Here is a 20,945-nt window from a genome sequence, read left to right as displayed (position 1 = left end):
CCATCGAATTGGACCAGGCCAAGTTTATTGAGAATCAAGAATCAAATGTTTAGAAAAGACGAAGACGCTCCCTGGATGTTCTGAATGTCAATCGGAGAAAACCTCGGACAGTCTTTGTACCCTTTGGCTGTCGAGGGGGTTTCGAAAGCGATCGGTCAATAGACCAATCATGACCAGTTAAGCTTCGGATCGCAGCAGAGAGATTGGTAATGATGTATCTCGTACAAAAGGCCCGACAAATGGCAGGGTGACAATGGGAACCAAAGTAGTCGTAAGTGTGGCCCTGAGTCTTAACCCCCCCGAGATTGGCGTAGGGTGCGTTGAGTCATAGAGCTTCGAATCCATTTTGGCGTCCAGTGGTCGGTGTATTCGGACCTTTCGAACGCAGGTTTGGCCATGTTCTGTACCATGTCCAGGTGCAAAGGAGACCGAGATATCATTTCAAGGTCGACGGACGAAACTCGACCGATACGCAGCGGCTTGTACGAAAGTGCGTACTGCGGACAATTGTGGACATGAAGAGAGAACAACCCCTCGGAGATATGGAAAAAGCGAGAGTCCGAAACAATAGAAGAGGACAAAGAGGGAATGGCAGTGAGTTTAGCGCCCGACCAGAAACGGCAAAGATTGGCTCCACCGAGTGAAAAGTGGGGGAAGGTGGGGTACGTCGTATTACTCATAATACGAGGCACTCTGTTACTCTCGTACTCATGTACAGTATGTCCTGATGGAGTACAGGGTACATATGTTTTCTGGTTGATATTCTGACTTGATATTTGGAGATCCGTTGCTTGTTCATGCTTGTTAGGCCTTCCATCTCGTGGTTCCGCGCTCGGATACATTTGCCACGTGGGAGTTGTGAATCATATGTCTCTGTTCATCCGACGGCTTCGAGACAGCCCGACTGGAGACAAGCAATGTTCCACTCATCTAGCATATCTTGGCCTGAGAACAGCTATCTCAACGTGCTAGTCTCCAATGTGTGATGCTTGAGTTACAAGACAGCCCAGCGATTTCGCACCTATATCCATCGCACATCGTCTACACCATGCATGTTCGATCAAATCCTCAACCACTTGCACCTCTCCTGAGAACAAGTTGGTGGTAGAGTCTTGCTTGTTGTAACTGCTCCAACCGTTTCTTTGCATCCTTCATAGACTTTTCAACGTAAGCCAGGACGCGAGTGGTCGACATTTGTGGCACCCTGCCGAAAGTGGGCGCGAACATGGGATTGGGTATCGGGTTCGATCCAAAGGGGTTTCGCCATGGCTCCTAACCATCGGTCTCGTCCTCATCGATCAAAAACTCGACAAACGGATCCATCTCGATACATTTAAACAGGTGTCCCCACCTCATGCGGAACTCCCTTCTCTTGTATAAGCTACTGGTATTCAGCCTGAAGCTGACCAGCTCCACTTTCCACTGTTTTTCCAAGGCGCGTTCGACCATCCGCAGAAACCCGCCCGAGTACTCGGCCTCGGCAGCGTCGCCAGTGGCGAGAACAATGGTGCTAGGTTTCTCCGAATCAACAATCGATTCGAGGATCTTCAGGTGTAGAATTTCGTCCACAGCCTGTTCGACCCATTTCTCCGGAGCCGACAGTCTGGGAAGACCTGCGTTCGTTTCAGAACCACTTGTCTCACCTCCAGACCGGGACTGATATTTCTTCTGACGCGGCGTTAGTTCCTTGGCCTTGTGCACGCGCTCGAGAATGTTGGTTTCATAGCCGATCGAGGTAGCCTGATGGATTGCCGCATATTTGTCGGAACCAACCAGGGCACGTTTGGCGCATGGACGACCGCGTTCGAGGATGAGAGAAAGGTTGTGGAATGAGAGAGGGACTCGTCTAAGGCGGGTCTCACGCGGCATACCACGTGCCAATTTCAAGCAATCGTGGAAGCCGATGGATATATTCGACATGTCAACGAAGACATGGATGCCAATGTCAGACGTATTCAGTGGAGTAAAGGCAGGTTCAAGTAGTCCAACATTCTTTAGATATGTTTGCTCTTCAGGATGACGACGCATCAATTGGGTAATCAGAGCTTGTTTTCTGGTTCTGGTGGTCAATCCATCACGAGGAACAATGACTGTGTGTGGCGAAGGCGTAATGACAGGCGTGATGGGCCATACAAAGGGGTTGGAGACAGGGTAATCCCGTTTCGGAGTTCTGATTTCGACCTTGGGAGGCGAGGGAGAGGTTGGAGGGGAACTGTTGTCGCGCAAGCCTGGTCGGCTGCGGCCGAGAATACTGTCAATAACAGCTCTGCGGTCCGGGGAGCGACGTAGCGACTCGAGTTCTTCTCCTGATTCCAGGTCCGTGGTGTCGGAGACAGTCCTCTCCTGGGTGGGGAGCTTTTCAGCTCTTCCCCTGGCTCTGGCTCTCCTCGCGGCACGCTTCTGGTTGCGAATGTACGCGGCAGTGGCCTTATTATTTGGAGGTTCGACGTTGTCTTCAAGGTCAGCGCCATCCACCTCATCTCGCCAACGCACGCCCTTGCTGATCTGGTTCAGATCGACTTCCGCCACCTCTTCATCGTTGACCTCATATTTGACGAGCTCTGCAGCTTGCTGTTCATCAGCAGTGTGAGGGCACCCCAGGTAATCCCACACAATAGAGAAGTCACCGAGTGAGCCTTCGCCAGTGTTGTCGTCTGCTTTGTCCTTGTTCTTGTAATTGACAGGTCCATGGCTGGCTGGAGCATCGCTGTACTTGAGGGCAAGACTATTCAAGAGTCTGATGGCATCGTCGAGGTCCCATGACGGGAGCTTCTGGTCGTCCGGCATGTGCACTTTCGGGGGGAGGCGACCTTCTGGATCTTGATCGGGAGGGGCGATGGTTAGAGGAAGGTAGGTCTGTTTGGGAAGGTCAAGCGGGATGCACGGCGTTTCATGTCTCTAGTTTTTTTGTGCAGCAGTAGTGAAGATTGTGAGTGAAGTGGCAGAAGAGCTTGGCTGGAAAATCGAGACAATGAAGTGGTTGTTGTTGTGAGAGTGGTGGTCATGGGGCTGTGAAGTGTTGGTGATTCATTCCCACTTCATCCGCCAGTCATTCGTTCCCCCGACATTTGCTAAGACCACATGTGCGCTAGTCTCTTTATGGGCTAGCTTATTTCACTCCCACTTCACTTTGAGCGTACGCCGCTTTTAGACTCTTCTCACCTCTGGGACTCTCAGGTGCAAGGCATTGTGTTCATCAAGAACGCAGGATGTTACCTAGTTAGCCGGGAAAGGTGATGAAATCAGGCCTCTCATCTCGTTCAACAACCAGTTGTGACTCTGTCTTTGTGGCAAATAGGGCTGGTCCTTGTGCGGCAAGGCTGAGTGCACCCACCTATCCTCAAAAACACTACTCCCGACAGAGATGTCACGTCGTAGGCCTTCCTCCTCTCGGTCTCCCAGCATGGCTTGCCTTCGGCGTCGACCGCAAAAGCTCTCGAAGTAGCTCGGTTTTGTACCAGAGTGTCATAACCAGATAGCTGTGGGGGGCGGCGCTGGTATGAACTGAGCGCTTCCCTTCTTCGTCCATCAGTCAATATTTTTCAAGGAACAATGAACGTAATGAATTGCCATGTTCAAATTTTCAAAAAGTTCACATTCATAAATATCTCTTCGGCTATCCTTCCTTGTTCTCGTGACCGTTTCGGTAGACCCGGCGTTCGACAATGACAAATCGTTGGTACGATGGCACACTTGGCTCAGGCAATACCGCCTTTCCACATCCCACAGACGGTAGTTAATGTCCAGTCTCATGTTGTGAGGACATTCTGACAAGGCGTGCGTCCAGATCTGTGCTCCGACGTCAGACGGCCTCTCTTCCTCGAGTGAAGCGGCCCACCTCGTCTCCCGCATGAGAGACCTCCCTCACGAAGTAGTCCTTCTAATCCTAACCAAACTCTCCTACCGGGACCTCATCCTCCTTAACTTGACCTGCAAGACGATGGCGAACATCGTCCTCGACGATCCCATTTTCACCATTATCGTGGCCTCCGAAGAAGCAAAGCACGCAGCTCTCGGCCATTTCGAGCACGTCGCTCACGCCTTTCCCCGCCGCTTCCACCACAGATCCCTTTTATCTTGCAGCCATTTCACCTGTCCCTTTCATTTGCGACAACTGACAGGGTGGCAATGACAAATGGAGAGAACAATGCTGGAGTTGGGAAAACTGAGGGCCATTGAACAGGAGGAGGATAAACTTCGGCGGAACCACGGAAGCAACAAGCAAAAGTCTTGATAGAGAGAAGGCGAGCTAATGCGGAGCTTGGTGCTCCACCAGCAGAGGAAAACAAGCCGCAGCTTTGTGCCTCAGCTGGTTCGCTACTTGAAGAGACGTTGAATAGAACCAAAGACATGCAAATCCATCCCCATGGTGTTGTTGGAGTACTCGGGTGCCTCGGATGCATCCCCATCCAGAGGAGAATCAAGATAGATCTGCCCCCCTTCTGCGCCCCTCCTCAAAAAGATCCAATAGGAGACCTTGCGGTGCTTTGCCGGCGGGGAGTGTCCTTGGGTTCTTGGTACGTCACAGTCATCTGAAAACCCCCATCGTTTCCCCTCTCGCCATTTCGAAATTCCCACTGTGGTTCCCCGTTGGTGCGAAATCCGAGGCTTGATTTCACCATGTCGTCAACCTAGAGAGCCCAAGACGTTGCTGCAATCTCGGAAAATGCCCCTGCTTCGCTGTCTCCACTTCCACTCCCCCTTCGAGACGCCGTAAACGGCCATTGTTGCCTCAGCTTCGTCCACACTCCGCAGGCGGAGTGCTCTTGGGATGCGGGGCGAGCTCGACAGCTGTAATGTAGGAGCCCCTCAAAATCCGGTATTTCAGATCCGGGCCATCTGCCTCTCCCAGACCTGCGCTCTGATTTTCCAGTCCGTGGTTCATATCGTCGCTTGTCTTCCACGATGTCTGCTATCCAAGCCCAAATCGACCGGGGCGCCGTGCCTAACCATGTCTCCAATGTCTGCCCCAAAGGTACCAAATTTCACGTCCTCGAGGTGGGCTGGCTCGAGTGTGACGAGGCTTTCGTGGTTCGTGGCGGGAACACCAGCCTCAAGAGCACCGAAAAAAACTCCTTTGTCAACAAACGGAGAGAGCTGCCCATGTACTGTATCCTTATCGAGCACCCACATGAGGGTCTCATCCTGTGGGAGACAGGGTGTGGCAAGGACTACCCGGAGATCTGGGGTCCCGTGCTCTCTGACCTGTTCTCGCGCGTGCGCTATGAGCCTCAACATGAGCTGAAGGCTGCGGTAGAGGCCACTGGAAACAAGCTCGAGGATATCAAGAAAATCATCATCGGTCATCTCCATCTCGACCATGCGGGAGGATTGGACGAATTCCTCGACAAAAAAGACGTTGAAATTTGGGTCCACGATCGGGAACTCAAGTCGGCTTTCTGGTCTGTCGCGACGGGTGCAGATGTGGGTGTCTACATGGAACATTACCTCAAACTGAGCTTGTATGTCGTCCCTGCCCCAGGCTGTCATGTGTCCATGATGCTGATATTTTGTAGGAATTGGAAAACCTTCGATGAGCGAACGTTCGATTTCTGCCAAGGTATCACCTTGCACCACCTCCCAGGACATACTGACGGTGAGAGTGCTATGCCTGTTTCCGAAAAAGAAGTTGCTGATAGATAGGTAACAGGATTGATTGGAATGCAAATCAATATGCCCGATAGTGGTACGTTCTTCTTCATCAGTGACCACTGTCACGTTATCGAAAATGTGAGTGTCCATTCACCTATCGATCTGCTCAGTACTGAACTGTCGCTCCAGTGGCGCGACGGTATCCCTCAGGGATGGCTCGCCAGAGATCACCCATCATGGTTCCAGAGCACTCAACGGCTGAAGCAATTGGAGAGGACGACCAAGGGTAAGGTTATCCCAGGCCATGACAAAGGAACATTCGAAGAGTTGGTCGCCAATGGGAACACGTATACCTGAGTCGACCAGCGGACCGGCTGTAGCAGAGTCTGTGAAATAGGATGGAGTGAGCTTTTGGTGTCCACAGAACGAGACTCTCAAACGTGGTAATACATTCGGCGCATATGCCTCTCCACATCCCTTCAGCAGGTGTCTCGTCTTCACACATGTTGACAGATTTCATCGACTTCAGCGTCACTGCTTCCGAAGCGTGAATACATGACTACCGGTGGACCCGGGTGCGAATCACAACGGCATCGCAAACTCCAGCGTTACCTGCTTTGAATTATGAACTGCTGGAAGACTCGTGATCCGCCATTGTCCATTGGCTTGCGTTTAGAGTAGAGTCCATCATTTCCGGTGTATCTTCGGACGGTTCATCTCGATACCGCTCGCCCGAGTGGTCGTCGGCGACAGAAAATCCAACTGATTTGGTGTTTTTATTACTGGCTTTCTTTTCAGCCAAAACAATATCACCGTTCCAAGGCTGACATTTATAGATGATCTCTCCACAACGCAGACATGTCCAACCAGCACCCTCCTCTGCTTCGATCTTAGTGGCGATGCACACGAAGCAGTATATACAGCCGCATGGTATTGTTTCGTAAGGATTCACCACGTCGGTAGTGGCCGAACCAATGACGCCTCCTCCAGCGGCGGTATTCGCTCCTAGGATCTCGGCTTCAGACGTAGACGTTGGGTTCTGGTCTTGATAGCAAATTGGGCAAGTCCGCTCGGGTAGAAAAGCCAACGGTCCGCTTTTTATCCTACCGCCGTCGTCCTCTGCTTGTGTCGGTGATTTCATCGCATCTTTTGTTTTTTTCCACATTCTGGAGAGCCATCTTCGCCATCGACTGATGCCGACCAACGGCAAAAGAAATAGTAAAAATTCTGTAAAGGCATGCCAGACTAGTTGACGATTTAGGTACTCAAACGAGACTTCCCGGCTAACTTGATTCGATGGCGACATAAGTCTCAACCTCAGCAAGCGATCTGTAAGGGTCCGGTAGCGCCCATTCACAAGAAATACCAGGAAGGAGCAAAAAGCGGCGATCGAATGGGTTGTGGAGATGAAGGAGGTGAAGCGCATCAGCGTCTGGACGGCGTCTGAAGGAGCTGTATAGCCTCGCTCTTGATCAATCAGCCAGTCTTCCCACTTATCCCATCCATATCGTCCGAAGACGGTCAAAAGCCCGTAGAGGCTCTTTTGCCATCTTGTTGGTTTGGGAAGGGCCTGTCCAGGTTTTCTCGCGTCAACGTATCGGAGGTTCTGTAGAGCTGCGCCGTACGAAGCGTCATTGTCCCATATAGATAGTTTGAACAAGACCGCCCGGAGAGCAAGTAGAATTTCTTGCGACCAGTCATCCTGAAGATGTGGTCCGAGGTATTTCAGAGCATCCGCCACTTGTGTCTTCAATAAACCCAGCAACTCTTCGTCGAGAAGTTCAGCATCCACTTGCCCGACTCTAAAGGCGGGTCGTGTGCCTTCCGACTCTAGCAGAGTTATCCAGAACGATGATAGTTTGGGTCGTAGGGACTGCGTGAGTCGGGCGAAGGAGGAGCGGCTACTGTTGATCTCGGGCTGTAGCGTGAGGGCGGCGCGGGCTTCCTGTTGTCTGGCTGTCTGCCGTGCTAGGATGCGTTCTTGAGCAGCGGCAAAGCTGCTGGATGACATGACGTGGTCATCTGAAGGTGGCACGCAGAAAGGGGGGGACGCAGAAGGACAATCAGAAGATTTCTGGTCCAGGTTGAGAGACAAGAATATTAAATTAATGAGCAGCCGAGGCTGGCTTCGGTGATAGTTTGGCCAGTGGCTTCGCCGATCCGTCCATGTTGTGTTCCTCGTCGCGAGCCGCAGCCTCTTGCTGTTTTAAGGCACCAGTAGCCCTTTTCAGACCATTTTTATTGCTGCCCATTGTGTGAAGCCACAACGAAAGGCTGGGGCTCCTTTAATGTGTTTCATCAGAGCCTTCTCCATCAATCTCGGTCTCATGTTGACAAGAATCTTGCCGGCACTTTACAATCTCTCCTCTTGCCAAAGATCCCTTCTCTTCAACACCAGCATGACAAGTGTCGCCAGCATTTAGGTCACTCCACGACGAAGATGCCCTCCTTCAGTATCGAGGCCGAGGGTGAAACTAATCCTCTGACCAGGAATGCTGTCATATCTACCCTCCAAAGCGCCTCACTGCCCACGGCCCAGAGTCTGAAAGTGGCCACGCAACAGATTGGGAACTGGGAAAAGTCGCCTGGCTATTATGCTCTCCTTCAAGATGTCTACGCCGACTTCTCCCTCAGCCAAGAAGTACGCTTCCAGGCCATCATCCAACTCAAGAATGGCATCGACAAACACTGGAGGAAGACGTCCGTAAATCCTATCAGCAAGACCGAGAAGGAACAGATCAGATCGAGGGCTATCGAAGCGGGCGTTCACGAACCCATCTCAGCCCTTGCACTCCAGAATGCTCTAATGCTCGCGAAGATTGTTCGGTACGAATTCCCCCATGACTGGCCGGATGTCATCAACGTCATAATACAACACCTTCGAGCCGCCAACGAGGATCTCAGTGCGAATCTCTACATCTCGAACATCTTGACCATTACCCTGCAGATAATCAAGGAGCTGGCATCGGGACGTCTACAGCGCACGAAGAAGAGCCTTCAAAATGTGGCATTGGAGCTTTTGCAGGTCCTTGGGCGTCTCTATGTCAGTTTAGTGGCTAGGTGGCAGTCGGTCGCTCCTCAAACCGATCTTGCTAGCACAGTCAGCAGTCATTCGGCGCTGAAGACATTGCGGAGACTTCTCGTGGTTGGTTTCGAGAATCCTCATCGAGAAGAAGCAGTCAAGGAATTCTGGAACCTCCTGCAGAATCACCAACAGATATTCTGGGCAGCATACACTCAAGAACTCCCAGCCGAAGCTCAAAGCATGCTCTTGAAGCATCTCCTGCAGTTGTCCAAATTATTTCTCGACATGGCTCGAAACCACCCTGCCTCCTTCGTCCTTCTTGGCTGCATGGACATTCTGAACCGCTCCTGGTCTATAATCAGCGAGACGGAGGCCAAGCAGGCTTCCTTGCAGGGGAACTTTGACTGGAAAGTATACCGCAGTGGCGACAATGCTGAGGAGTCACCAATCGAGAAGCTTCGCTTGAAAGGCCTGTTATTATTCCGTGCTTGCCTGAAGATGGTCTTCAATCCAGTCCAAACATTCAAATATGTCACCCCAGAGGACAAGCAGGACAGGAAACATGCCGTCGATTACGTCAAAAACACAGTCCTTACGCAAGACTTCGTTCTTCGATTGATGGAGCTTTTAGTGACCCAATACTTCATCCTTCGGCCTTCCGACTTGCGAGACTGGGAACAGGAACCAGACGAGTGGGAGCGCCGAGAGGAAGAAATTGCAGACGCGTGGGAGTTCTCGATTCGCTCATGTTCGGAAAAATTATTCCTCGACCTAGTCATCAACTTCAAAGAGCTTCTGGTTCCACGGTTACTCCAGGTGTTCTATCAATACGCCACCATTTCGAACACCGATGTGCTCCTGAAAGACAGCCTCTACTCAGCCATTGGAATAGCAGCCGCCTGTCTAGAGGACGTCCTTGACTTCAATACTTTCCTTCGCGAGACCCTGGTGCAGGAAGTACAGATGAACAGACCAAATTACAATCTCCTTCGGCGACGCACTGCAATCTTATTAGGCCAGTGGGTCCCAATCAAACCAGAAATACTCGATCGAATCGCAGTTTATCAAATATTCACACACTTGCTCTCGAGCCGAGAGCCCCTCAATGACCATGTCGTTCGCGTGACGGCAGGACGGCAGCTGCGTCTCGTATTAGAGCCTTTCGAATTCAGCTACTCTGATTTCAGCCCCTACGCTACGCCTCTGCTAGAAAGTGTCATATCCCTCATTGCTGAGACAGAACTGTCTGAGACAAAAATGGCATTACTCGAGACCGTCAGAGTGGCGGTGACGAGGCTGGAAGGCCACATAGAACCATATGCACAGGGCATAATGTCGATGCTCCCGCCACTATGGACAGAATCTGGTGAAGAACACTTGATGAAACAAGCAATCTTGACCTTGATCACCGCAATTGTCAACAGTCTTGGGCAGAAGAGCCTGGCCTACCATGGACCCATTCTCCCCCTAATTCATGACTCCATCCAACCACAGTCGGAAGCAATTGTGTATCTACTTGAAGAGGCACTCGAACTGTGGGCTGCCATTGTACAGCAAACCCCGACAGAGCACGCCTCTTCAGACCTGTTATCCCTATCTCAATCTCTCCTACCCCTGTTGGATATGGGCGGTGAGCTTCTGCGGCAGATATTCGAGCTCACAGAATCATATACGATATTGTCGCCCGCTACTGTCCTGTCACCCCAGTTCCTGACACCGCTCCTCACGTCAATGAAATCTTTCTTGCCGGCTCTATCAACCAGTCGAGCACGGGATGCGTCATTGGCACCTCATGTTCTAGAAAATCTCGTTTCTACAATGTCGGTCGAGTCTCTGTCCAGTGTGGATCCTCAACAGGGCCTCACACATCTTTTGGAATCGATGCTGAATACCCACTACCTGGAATCCGTGATGGGCCTCCTCAAAGAAGCATACGACTATCATCAGGATCCTCGTCCGACCCGCAAACCACCAGACATCATTGGCCCGGGAGAAACGAGCCTTTTCAGTCTCCTGGCACGTATGATTCTCCTCTCGCCAGACCAATTCGTTCAAGCAGTAAACGCCACCCACGTTACGTCCACATCAACCTCAGCGCCATCCTCTGTTCTCCCACCGGCCGAATGGCTTCTGACAGAATGGTTTCTTCACATTGACGCCATAGGTGACATCCTGCGCAAGAAGCTTCAGGTCCTTGCCCTGACAAATCTGCTTGCCTGTACGATTTCTCCACGGTTTCCGACAGTCATGCTCGAAAACCTCGAGACAATGTTCACAATCTGGACTGATATTTGCACTGAGCTAGGTCAAGAAGCAGCAGACGAGTCCCAAGGAGATTACCTATGGCATAACCGCCATGGAGATGGTGGAGATGTTCCTGAATGGCCTGACGCAACACCAGAGGATGGTCGGAAGAGGGTCTTGAGTAACCACGATCCAATCTATACCATTAATGTACGCGAGTTTATCGGGTCGAGGTTGAGGCAGGTGATTGAGAGGACCGGCGGGCTGGAGAATTTTCAATACCGTTGGCTAAGTCAAATTGACGGAACGATTGTTAAGAGCTTCGCGAATCTGAAGTTGATGTGACGCGAAGTTATGATGAGTTGGAAACAGCGCGACACGACACTTTTGCCGATATGTTCAACAACCGATACCAACACTTGTTCTCGCATGCGGATGATGTACCTGCCTTCAAGCGGCCTTATGGAGAGAGAGACAGGCTCCGCTATCAAGAAGAACCTTGCTCAAGGCTTTGGAGCAGTCTTGCTGGCAGACTTGGTCCTTATGAAAACGACTGGGGCTGGGTGGGATCGACCAGCAAAGCTCAGCACGGGATTAGCTTCGATGAGAGCGAAGAGTCCTTGTCAACAGAGAGCACATGTCCGGAATTGTTCTATGTAGGAGCTCGCTGGAGTGGAGGGAAGTTTTGGTGGCCTAGATACTGTGGACAAGACGAGACACCTTGGCTCAAACGCTCGGTTTGTCGACTCGAGTGGACAGCGAATGAATGCAACGCTTGGTTATAGAAGCCATAGCAAAGGACATGAACGTGCAGAACCCAAATACGAATCCCATTGCTTGAGGGATTAATGAAACGTGCCACCCATTTATTCCCCCCTTTTCCTTATAACACCCCTGCTCTATGAATCTATCGACTGCACCGATTCTACCCCTGATATGGAGCCCTGTCTGGTGTCGACGAAGGTGGGCGCCTTCTTCAGGCCCACATGATACCGCATAAAGATGGTGTCGATGAAGTGCTCGTGTTTGATGCCCGGGGGTTTCTGGGCGGCAAACTCGTCGATCGCGTCTTGTGGCCGGTAGCCCAGCCTCTCGATCAAGTAGCAGCAGATGAAGAAGCCCGTGCGGTTGTAGCCGTAGTGGCAGTGGACGCCGATGGTCTTGCCCTCGACGGTGTGGGGGTCCTCGAGACGCAGGCGGTCGACCAGGGCGATGAAGTCGGCGACCTCGACCGCCGTGGGGGGAACTTTGCTCACGGTCGGGAACTTGTGGTATTGGATGCCGCCGCGCTCGAGGGCCTTGGTGTCGTAGACGGGCGAGTCGTGCGAGATGTCGACGACGGCGAAGATCTGGTCGCTCCAGTTCCGCACAAACACCGACGGCGTGTGCACCTCGTCCTGCTCCCGCAGCGTCTTCATGGCCCGGAAGATGCCAGACGCGGGAGGGTGCCCGATGGCGCCCGACACGGGCAGCACCTTTTTCCACTTCTCCAGGTTCTTCACGTCCCATTTGCCCGAGGTGGTCAGTTGCTGGAGTTGCCACCCCAGTGAAAGTTCGGGGGAGACGTAGCGCGCCAGGAAGTCTTCGATCAGGCCCGCCACCGTGCGGTAGGTCGAGTGGTCGTACATCAAGGCGTGGGCTGCGGGCGAAGGCAGGATTGCCGTCTTGACAATCTTCGAGTTGTGGCTTGACATCTCGCTTGTTGAGGGAAGGGTGCCGAATTGGCGTTCATCCGCCATCGGGTCGGCTTTGCCCTCACAGGAGGCGTCAGCGGTCGCGCGCTCTGAATCAGTGGCGTCGGCGGGTAGTGTTGTCCTCTCGGGATTCCCCTTCTTCTGCTCGCCGGCTGGGAGCTTCTTCAGGAAAGAAACAATGTTTGTAAGCTCAGCTGGCTTTGTGACGGTATCTGCCTCCCCGGCAATAAGGAACAGAGGTACCTGGATTCTTGCCCAGGTGTCCTTCCCCGGCAGACCGCCTATTGCTTTCCCCGAAGAGTCGTACTGTGGCAGGCAGCCCAACGCAGAGCGTTTCCATACCGGTGTTTTGAAGCCCTTGTTGAACGCTAACTGGAGGCGGCGAAGGTCTATTCCAGCCGCCTTTCCGGCCATCCTCTCAACACTTCGAGATTTGACGCCCCCTCTTCGGTCCAGGGCTCTCAGTATATTGAGTGCTATGTCCGGGAGAGCTAAGAACCGCCTTGCCGAAGTCGTCTCAGACGGCGAGGGTGGAGTAGCCTTGGGACAAATACCAACAAACCCTTCTACACGCAATGGGAATGAAGGAGACGTTGCTAGCACAGCAGCGAGGGAGCAACCCATGCTGTGGCAAATAAACACCACCTTTTTATGTCCGTGCTGTTCACAAATATCTCGAATGGCCGTCTGCCAGAGCTCGCAGAATGCAGAAATGGTATAGGCATCATAGTCCTTCGGCGAGAATTTGGACATGCCATGCCCTGGCAAATCAATGCCGAAACAGGGAGCGATATTGACCAAGCTTCCGAGCAGCGGCGCAAACTGAGGTAAAGAGCCACCCAATCCATGAATAAAGACGAGCAGAGGTAGATCTGCGATGGCTTGGAGCTTTTCGGCATGTGGATGAGGATGATAAAACGTCCTTATTGACGGGTACTCGGCGTGCTTGGTTTTATATGACTGGACATATGAATGGTTCTTGAGCACGGAGTGATCATTGTCAGTTACAGCGGCCGACTCCTCCTCCTCCACCTCCTCCTTCTTGGAAGCTTTGCTCGAGGGGAGATATGACCTTGCAATATACAGCAGACCAAAGCCCACAAATAAGCCTAGAGCAGTGTTAATAGCTAGCATCCAAGGCTTCGTTGTTGGGCGACCCCATAACTCTTGGGGGAACTGGTGGCTCCCCGACAGCCGCAAAATATTGAGACTCATGGTCCAAATCTCACAAGCTCATTTTGAGGGTCCAAATAAGAGTGTATCGAAAGGTTATCCAGCACATAAAAGTCGGAGTAGGGGTGTTGGTCCCGAGTGCGGTCTGTGGGAGAGCAATGCGACTAGCCGGTGGACGGCGAGGCTAACAATGCCCACCGTTTGAAAGACAATCCCTGCTCTAAGAACATTCTGATATTGGTATCTCTGAAACCTGAAGGAAGAATGAATCGTCACAGCAAACACTTGTGCGAGCGCCACCAGAAAATCCCACAATGACGATCAAAACGAGTCTGATTGACTTTGATGGGATCGGAACTTCGTGGACTCTCGGAGAATCTGTTTGTCCGGGTCTCCGGTGCAGACTCGGTACGGTGGAGTGAAGAATCGCCCGCGGCACTCTATCTGGCTTGCTGCTTGGTTGCGACAAATCGACAATGATCGATAACATACCTCATTGACTCTTGTTTACACCTTCTCTAACACTCGTGTTGGTGCGCCTCGAAAGCCTATGCACCAAAGGTGGTTGAGATGGACTCGACAGCGGCTCCCAGTTTGCCTCCTGACTGCCAACGGTCCCTCTGATTGTCAATCACTTTTTCGCAGTTTCCATTCAAAGCCCCGATCGTTGCAGCAGGACCAAAGTCCTCTTCGGAAGCAGCTCAAAGATGCTGCAAAAGCAGTGCGAACGCTCCCACTAGCCCCGGCAGCGGCTGAGAGCCCGGATTTACTGGACAATTGGGAATTGACAGTAGGCATTGAAATCCATGCCCAGCTCAATGCCTCTCGCAAGCTTTTCTCGCGTAAGACCCCTCTCTCTCTGTCTAGGTATTGTTCTGAGACTGGGTAGCTGGTATAACGGCGCCGACTACGGTTCCAAACAGTCAAATTGCTCCTTTCGACATCGCCTTGCCTGGTAGTCTCCCACTCCTCCAGCCGGCTGTCATCCTGCCAGCCCTTCGTGCTGCTACCGCCCTCGGGTGTACGATTGAGCCAGTCAGCAACTTCGACCGCAAACATTATTTCTACCACGATCAGCCAGCGGGCTATCAGATCACTCAATATTACCACCCCTTCGCGAAGAACGGTCGTGTTGTGTTGGCCACCGAAGATGGGCTGGAGGAAGGTCGCACGGTCACGGTAAATATAAAACAGGTGCAATTGGAACAGGACACTGCTAGAACGCAGGAAGATGATATCAACACGGCATTGATAGACTTCAACCGTTGTGGCCAAGCGCTGATCGAGATAATTTCGTTACCCGACTTGCATTCTCCTCGGGATGCAGCCATCTACGTCAAGAAAGTTCAGTCGATCCTTTACGCTGTTGACGCTGTCACAACCGGCATGGAACAAGGCGGCCTCAGGGCTGATGTCAATGTCTCCGTCCGTCGTCGAGGCGCTGAGGGGGGCTTATTTGCCTATAGTGGCGTGACAGGCCTCGGTCAACGTACAGAAATCAAAAATCTCAGCACCTTCAAAGGTATCGAAGATGCAATCAAGGCGGAAAGAGACCGCCAGATTCAAATCCTCGAATCCGGCGGGGTGGTTCAGGGCGAGACCAGGGGCTGGTCCATGACGAACCCCAATGAGACAAGAAGACTTCGAGGAAAAGAGGGCGAGGTGGATTATCGATATTTGCCCGATGCGGATATCCCTCCACTCTACATCGATCGTGACTTGATCTCTTGGATTGAGAAGACTCTACCTCCAACGGCGAGCGAATTAGTTGAGATGCTAGTTCAAAAGTATGGCCTCAGTCTCACGGATGCGGTGACCTTGGTTTCGCTCGATGATGGCGAGAGATTGATCTATTTTCAAGACATTGTCGATGCGCTGGTGTCAAGCAGCCGGTTCACAACGACGCCCAAAGATCACGGAAAGACCGTGGGAAATTGGGTGTTGCATGAACTGGGTGCTCTGCTTGCCACCGAAGAAAATCAATGGAGTGACAACCTGGTTTCCTCCAAATCGATGGCTGAAATAATTTATCGCTTGAAAGACAACCAGATTACAGGGAGTTCGGCTAAACATATCCTCAAGCTCATCTATAATGGTGACAAACGACCTGTCTCACAGATCATCAGACAAGAGGGCCTGGGCTTCTCGGAGATGTCGACTGATACCTACCAAGCCATCGCACAAGAAATTATCGACAAGTTCCCCCAGCATGTCAAAGACATTGTCGAAAAGGGCAAAGTTGGGAAAATGCAGTTCCTCATGGGGCAAATGATGAGACACCCCCGAAAGGGTGATATGCGCGCCCCAGAGGCTGAAAAAACACTCCGCCAGCTGATCTTGGGCAGCAGCGGATGATGCCGAAAGCAGCAGGGAACAATGCTTGGGTCTTTGTGTACAACGACAGAGTCCCTCGACGGATCGCCCAGGAAAGGGAATACAACCCACGCCATCAAGGTTAACGGCATGGTCCGTATTACATGCTCGAGCCTGTTCTAGCTTGTCTTCGTTTCCTGGTCCACAGGGCGCATATTGCCATCGCACAAGACCCTCCGCGGATGACTCCAGCATTCTTTCAGGCTCGAGGTATGCTTGTACTCACTGGGCTTAGAGTAAGCACCAACTCATGAAAAGAGACATGGCACAAGAAAAAGTCTTGCTCAGCTACTTCAACTCAGGATCGAGTTCACAGAATGAGTGGTGTTTTGCTGACATACAACTTCTTGATCCCACCTATAACCCGTTCTGAGCATACGGCGAAGTGCCAGTAAGATGAGGTGTCCACAAAGCCACCACCATGACAGCCTTTATCTCCCGTTCATTACGTGACGCCACCTTCAGACAGCCAGCTACGGTACCTAGGTGTGTTTGCGAATGCAATGGCGGCGTATTGCCTGGACAATATCTCTGTCGACCTGGTCGAGTCAGCTTGACTCGAGGACCTCGACATGCTGGGGTCCACAGAAACTTCAAGTCTCCCCGCATTTCAGCACAAAATATGGAGCCCAAGTACGGAGTATTATTACCCCCGACCCACTCGATTCTCGAGAGGAACGCCTCCCCAAAGCTGGCCGTTCGTTATACGACGGGGACATGTGTTGCCTCTGGTCGTTCTCCAATCAGATCGATGCGAATACGTGATTAGAATCCTCTGGCTGGAAGGCCATCGACAAGATCAACGGGAAGTCGATTCGATACTGTTCCACTTCTTACATCTCGCATGCCCTTGGTTTAGGATGTGCAAGAAGGCACATAAGTACAGCACCGACCTAGTCTAATACATCTCATCCCATGCTTTTCCACCTTTCTTTCTCTGCCTGATTGTCACACTACTTCGTTGCACCATGTCGCTAACCTACTTACCCTGGGCCGTTGTTTCGGCAGGCGTGGCAACTCACCTCTTCTTCTTCAAAGTGGGCGAACGCTGTCTGTACCCTACCCGCTACCTCCAAGCATTTCTTCTCGGATGCATTGTCACGAGTGTGGCTAGGTCGCACTATGGCAATATCCCGACCACAGAGGCTATTGCATTCAGCGCCAAATATGCGTCGCTGTATCTGGCCGGCATCTACACCAGCCTGGTCGTTTATCGGCTCTTCTTCAATCCGCTGAACAAGATCCCGGGTCCATTCTGGGCGCGGTTGTCTAGATTCGATCTCGCCTTCCGCGTCGCGAGCAAGAGAAATACGTATCAACATCTGCTTGACATGCACCAGAAGTATGGCAAATTCGTGCGCCTCGACCCCAACGGCATCTCTGTCACACACCCTGATGGCGTCGAAGTCGTCAATGGCGTCAAATCCAAATGCACCAAAAGCGCATGGTATGGACAGGATCTTCCGTTCATTTCAATGCACACGTGCCGGGACCGAGCGCAGCATGATCGGCGGAGACGGATCTGGAGCCCTGCATTCAGTGACAAGGCCCTTCGGGGTTACGAAAATCGGGTGCAGAAGTATAACGACCTGCTTCTCCAGAAGGTGCAAGAGTCAAATGGTAAGTTACTTACTCCTGTTTTGGTGACCCTTTCCAACCTGGATCCAACTGACATTATGTCTGTAGGCGGTGCCATGGACGTGTCGAAATGGTTCAATCTGTACTCGTTCGATGTGATGGGCGATCTCGCCTTCGGTGCGGACAACCAGTGTCTCGAATCTGGGGAGATGCACTGGGCCATCAAGCTGCTCAATGATGGCATGGACCATCTCGGCTTGGGTCTGCCACCCTGGTTGTTTCGGCTCCTCGTAGCTATTCCCGGCGCAGCTGCAGATCACTTCCGCTTCGTCAGTTACTGTGCTGAACAACTTGACAAGCGGATCAAGATGCAAGGCAAGGTGGAGAACCAGGACATTGCGCATACATTAGTCGAGCATTTTATCAAGTCGGATCCAGCGGCGCAAAAGGCCCAGCTGCCCATGTTGCAGGGCGACAGTCGGCTGATCATCGTCGCTGGTTCGGACACGACGGCAGCTACCCTGGTGCACTTGTTCTACCACATTGCCACGGAAAAGGGCCTTCTCGAGCGACTGAGAAAAGAGCTGGATGGGTTGGTGAAGCCTGACGAGAAGATCGACTCGCAAAAGATCCAGGATGCCCCGCTGTTGAACGGAGCGATCAACGAGACCTTGAGACTTCACCCGCCTGTACCGAGTGGAGTGTTTCGAAAAACACCAAAGGAGGGGGTGGAGATTGGTGGTGTGTATATCCCTGGAGACACGGTGGTGCAGATGCCGCAATATGTCATGGGAAGAGGTGAGTTTTGCTGTTCTTTTGTTATCCGTTCCCATGAAGTGCTTCGAGGTTCTGTCCCGCCTTAACTTCACCGTCGTTGGCTGGTCTATCCCCGTCCACCCTGCACCATGCCCAGCTTCAAATACTCCTTCATACCTTCGTTAATATACTAACCACGACAGACCCCGACCTCTATCCCTCGCCCCTCGAATTCATTCCCGAGCGCCACTTCTCGCGCCCGGAGCTCATGCCCAACAAGGACGCGTTCCAGCCCTTCTCCACCGGTCCCTACAACTGCATCGGCAAGAACCTGGCGTACATGGAGATCCGCCTCCTGACGACCAACATCATCCGCAAGTTCGACGTCAGACTCGCCAACGGGGAGACTGGGGAGGGACTCCTGACGAGGACAAAGGACCACTTTACTCTCGGGTTGGCGCCTTTGAACTTGTGTTTCGAGACGAGGAGGGCATGAGCAGGTAAGGGGGACGGTGGGGAGGGAGATGCGTCGGGTTTCACAAGTGTGGCGTTTGTAGCGGATTGTATAATGATGGATTTATGTATGGCATTTGCGAGAAGAGGGACAATGACATACCTACCTCCCTACCTCCCTACCTCGATAACGAGGGAACAAGACGCCAGGTCGGGTGAGTAGCTGGGGGAGGTTCACTCAGAGTCAACATCAGAATGAATGAATGCAGAGGATAGCTACAACAACAACAACAATCACGCATGAATGACCATCCATTTCCATGTCCATATCGTATAATTGAATGCTCTCAGAGAATGGGAATAGGAATAAGAGCTAGAATGAACCTTCCATTAATCAGCTTTGTCTCTTTTGTCTCTTGGTCTCTTGGTCTCTACTAATACAGATATGTGGGTGTGGTACTCCACACATCTCTCCTTTTTTAGGTAGGTATGTAGGTTTGTGGGTAAGTAGGTAGGTATGAATGGATGAATGTAAGCCCTCAAAAGACCCTCACCTCCCTTGCTTCTCATTCCGTCGATACTGTTCTGTTCTGTTGAGTCGAGTCGAGCCGAGTCTTCCCATTTCTTGCTTGGTTTTTCCTTCCGATGTTCTGGCGCGTGCGATCGAATAGGTATATACAGAGAAGATGAACAGAGACAGAGAAAAGAGAGAGAGAGAGAGAGAGAGAGAGAGAAAACTTTACGGATAATGCTGTATGTTGCCACGTAAAGTAGGGTTTCCCTCTCCAACCTCCCTAGACTCCCCCGTCGGTCTCTGTGTTACTCTCTCACAGCAAGGTGTCACCCAGTGCGCACCTCACCAGACTCACGCCGGCCCTCACCGTCTCGCTTGCGCCAGCCACGTCCAAAGCAGGATTCACCTCGACCAGATCCATAGCCACCAACTGGCCCGTTTCATGGACGCATTCGGCAATGTAATCCCCTTCCCGCAAAGTCAAGCCTCCTCTGACCGGTGTTCCCGTGCTAGGAGCCCACATCGGGTCTAGGGCGTCTACATCAAAGGAGAGGTGGATGGGAGTGTCGTTCCCGATATGAGCCAGGGCCATTTCGACCACTCTTCCAATCCCGTGACGGTCAATGTCGTGCATGGAAAAGGCCTTGATCCTGTGGTCACGCAGGATTTTCTTTTCACCTCGGTCCACATCCCGCAGTCCAATGTAGACAAGCTTGGTGGTCGACAGCATTTGGTCTTCTTGTAACCAGCCGAAAATGTCCTTGTCCTCAGAGTGCGCCAGACCAGTTACAAACGCGACTGGCATGCCGTGGATGTTGCCTGAATCGGATGTCTCGGGCGTATTGATGTCAGCGTGGGCGTCAACCCAGATCACGGCGATCTCTTTGCGTCCGTTGTACCGTTCCCGAATGGCCTTGGCTGTGCCCGCGATGGTCCCGATGGCTATGGAGTGGTCGCCTCCTAGGGTCAAGACCATCCTTCCATGACGAGCTTGTTCATAAACTTGTCCTGCAAGCGTCTGCGTGACGGCGCTGACTGAGCGCGGGTTCTTCATTCCCCTGTACGGCGCATCGGACGCGGGGCGGATTTCATTGAAATTGTGCACCTCACTATCCCCATGAAGCGTGTATCCCAGCTCATCCCGGATCTGGTCCAGCAGCCCCGCGCTGACCAACGCCGTAGGAGCGGCGTCCACGCCTTCTTTACACTGCCCGCCAGAAAAGCCGACGAGCACCACGCCCAGGTCGGAAGGGTGAGGGAGGAATTTCTGACGGATCGTCGAGGGGGAGTTCATGTCGTACCCGTTGTTTGAGGACTCGTGGGTGGATGAGGAGCCGTTCGTCTGGCTGTGAGTGTGGCTGTTCGGAGAAGACTTCTCGGGGGCCTTTGGCTGCATTTTCAGGAGACTCGTCTTGTCTGGTCAAGGCGTGCGAAGGTTTGGACCGAGAAATGCAAAGAGGGAGGGAACCCGAAAACGCAGTCAAAGTCAAAGGATGTACGTGGATTCGTGGCTTGGTATCTCGACAACGATGGAAGAAGGATT

The 20,945-nt window shown here is 52.2% G+C and overlaps 8 protein-coding genes across 8 annotated transcripts; 4 read left to right on the top strand and 4 right to left on the bottom strand.

The window, feature by feature from the left end:
- Positions 1 to 1,272: 1,272 nt before the first annotated feature.
- AYO20_04922 (hypothetical protein) lies at positions 1,273 to 4,021 on the bottom strand (the record flags this gene model as incomplete). Its single annotated transcript, XM_022643216.1, has 2 exons — positions 1,273 to 2,898; positions 3,905 to 4,021. 2 exons carry the CDS (start codon positions 4,019 to 4,021, stop codon positions 1,273 to 1,275), a joined length of 1,743 nt encoding a protein of 580 aa, XP_022500784.1.
- An 884-nt stretch (positions 4,022 to 4,905) lies between these two features.
- Positions 4,906 to 5,949, top strand: AYO20_04921 (hypothetical protein; the record flags this gene model as incomplete). Its single annotated transcript, XM_022643215.1, has 4 exons — positions 4,906 to 5,462; positions 5,517 to 5,596; positions 5,651 to 5,730; positions 5,782 to 5,949. 4 exons carry the CDS (start codon positions 4,906 to 4,908, stop codon positions 5,947 to 5,949), a joined length of 885 nt encoding a protein of 294 aa, XP_022500783.1.
- A 265-nt stretch (positions 5,950 to 6,214) lies between these two features.
- Positions 6,215 to 7,603, bottom strand: AYO20_04920 (hypothetical protein; the record flags this gene model as incomplete). The annotated part of the gene is made up of 1 exon (XM_022643214.1): positions 6,215 to 7,603. One exon carries the CDS (start codon positions 7,601 to 7,603, stop codon positions 6,215 to 6,217), a length of 1,389 nt encoding a protein of 462 aa, XP_022500782.1.
- A 429-nt stretch (positions 7,604 to 8,032) lies between these two features.
- Positions 8,033 to 11,206, top strand: AYO20_04919 (hypothetical protein; the record flags this gene model as incomplete). The annotated part of the gene is made up of 1 exon (XM_022643213.1): positions 8,033 to 11,206. The coding sequence occupies one exon, from the start codon at positions 8,033 to 8,035 to the stop codon at positions 11,204 to 11,206; it is 3,174 nt and encodes a 1,057-aa protein (XP_022500781.1).
- Positions 11,207 to 11,760: 554 nt separating this feature from the next.
- Positions 11,761 to 13,770, bottom strand: AYO20_04918 (hypothetical protein; the record flags this gene model as incomplete). The annotated part of the gene is made up of 1 exon (XM_022643212.1): positions 11,761 to 13,770. One exon carries the CDS (start codon positions 13,768 to 13,770, stop codon positions 11,761 to 11,763), a length of 2,010 nt encoding a protein of 669 aa, XP_022500780.1.
- A 272-nt stretch (positions 13,771 to 14,042) lies between these two features.
- On the top strand, positions 14,043 to 16,083 carry AYO20_04917 (hypothetical protein; the record flags this gene model as incomplete). The annotated part of the gene is made up of 3 exons (XM_022643211.1): positions 14,043 to 14,108; positions 14,402 to 14,570; positions 14,618 to 16,083. The coding sequence occupies 3 exons, from the start codon at positions 14,043 to 14,045 to the stop codon at positions 16,081 to 16,083; spliced, it is 1,701 nt and encodes a 566-aa protein (XP_022500779.1).
- Positions 16,084 to 17,069: 986 nt separating this feature from the next.
- AYO20_04916 (hypothetical protein) lies at positions 17,070 to 18,931 on the top strand (the record flags this gene model as incomplete). Its single annotated transcript, XM_022643210.1, has 3 exons — positions 17,070 to 17,721; positions 17,788 to 18,477; positions 18,639 to 18,931. The coding sequence occupies 3 exons, from the start codon at positions 17,070 to 17,072 to the stop codon at positions 18,929 to 18,931; spliced, it is 1,635 nt and encodes a 544-aa protein (XP_022500778.1).
- Positions 18,932 to 19,715: 784 nt separating this feature from the next.
- On the bottom strand, positions 19,716 to 20,798 carry AYO20_04915 (arginase; the record flags this gene model as incomplete). Its single annotated transcript, XM_022643209.1, has 1 exon — positions 19,716 to 20,798. One exon carries the CDS (start codon positions 20,796 to 20,798, stop codon positions 19,716 to 19,718), a length of 1,083 nt encoding a protein of 360 aa, XP_022500777.1.
- Positions 20,799 to 20,945: the final 147 nt, after the last annotated feature.

The sequence above is a fragment of the Fonsecaea nubica genome (genome assembly GCF_001646965.1).
Source record: "Fonsecaea nubica strain CBS 269.64 chromosome Unknown Scaff27, whole genome shotgun sequence".
NCBI lineage: Eukaryota > Fungi > Ascomycota > Eurotiomycetes > Chaetothyriales > Herpotrichiellaceae > Fonsecaea > Fonsecaea nubica.
Note: the sequence above shows the minus strand (reverse complement) of the source record. Positions and strands in the feature narration are given on the sequence as shown.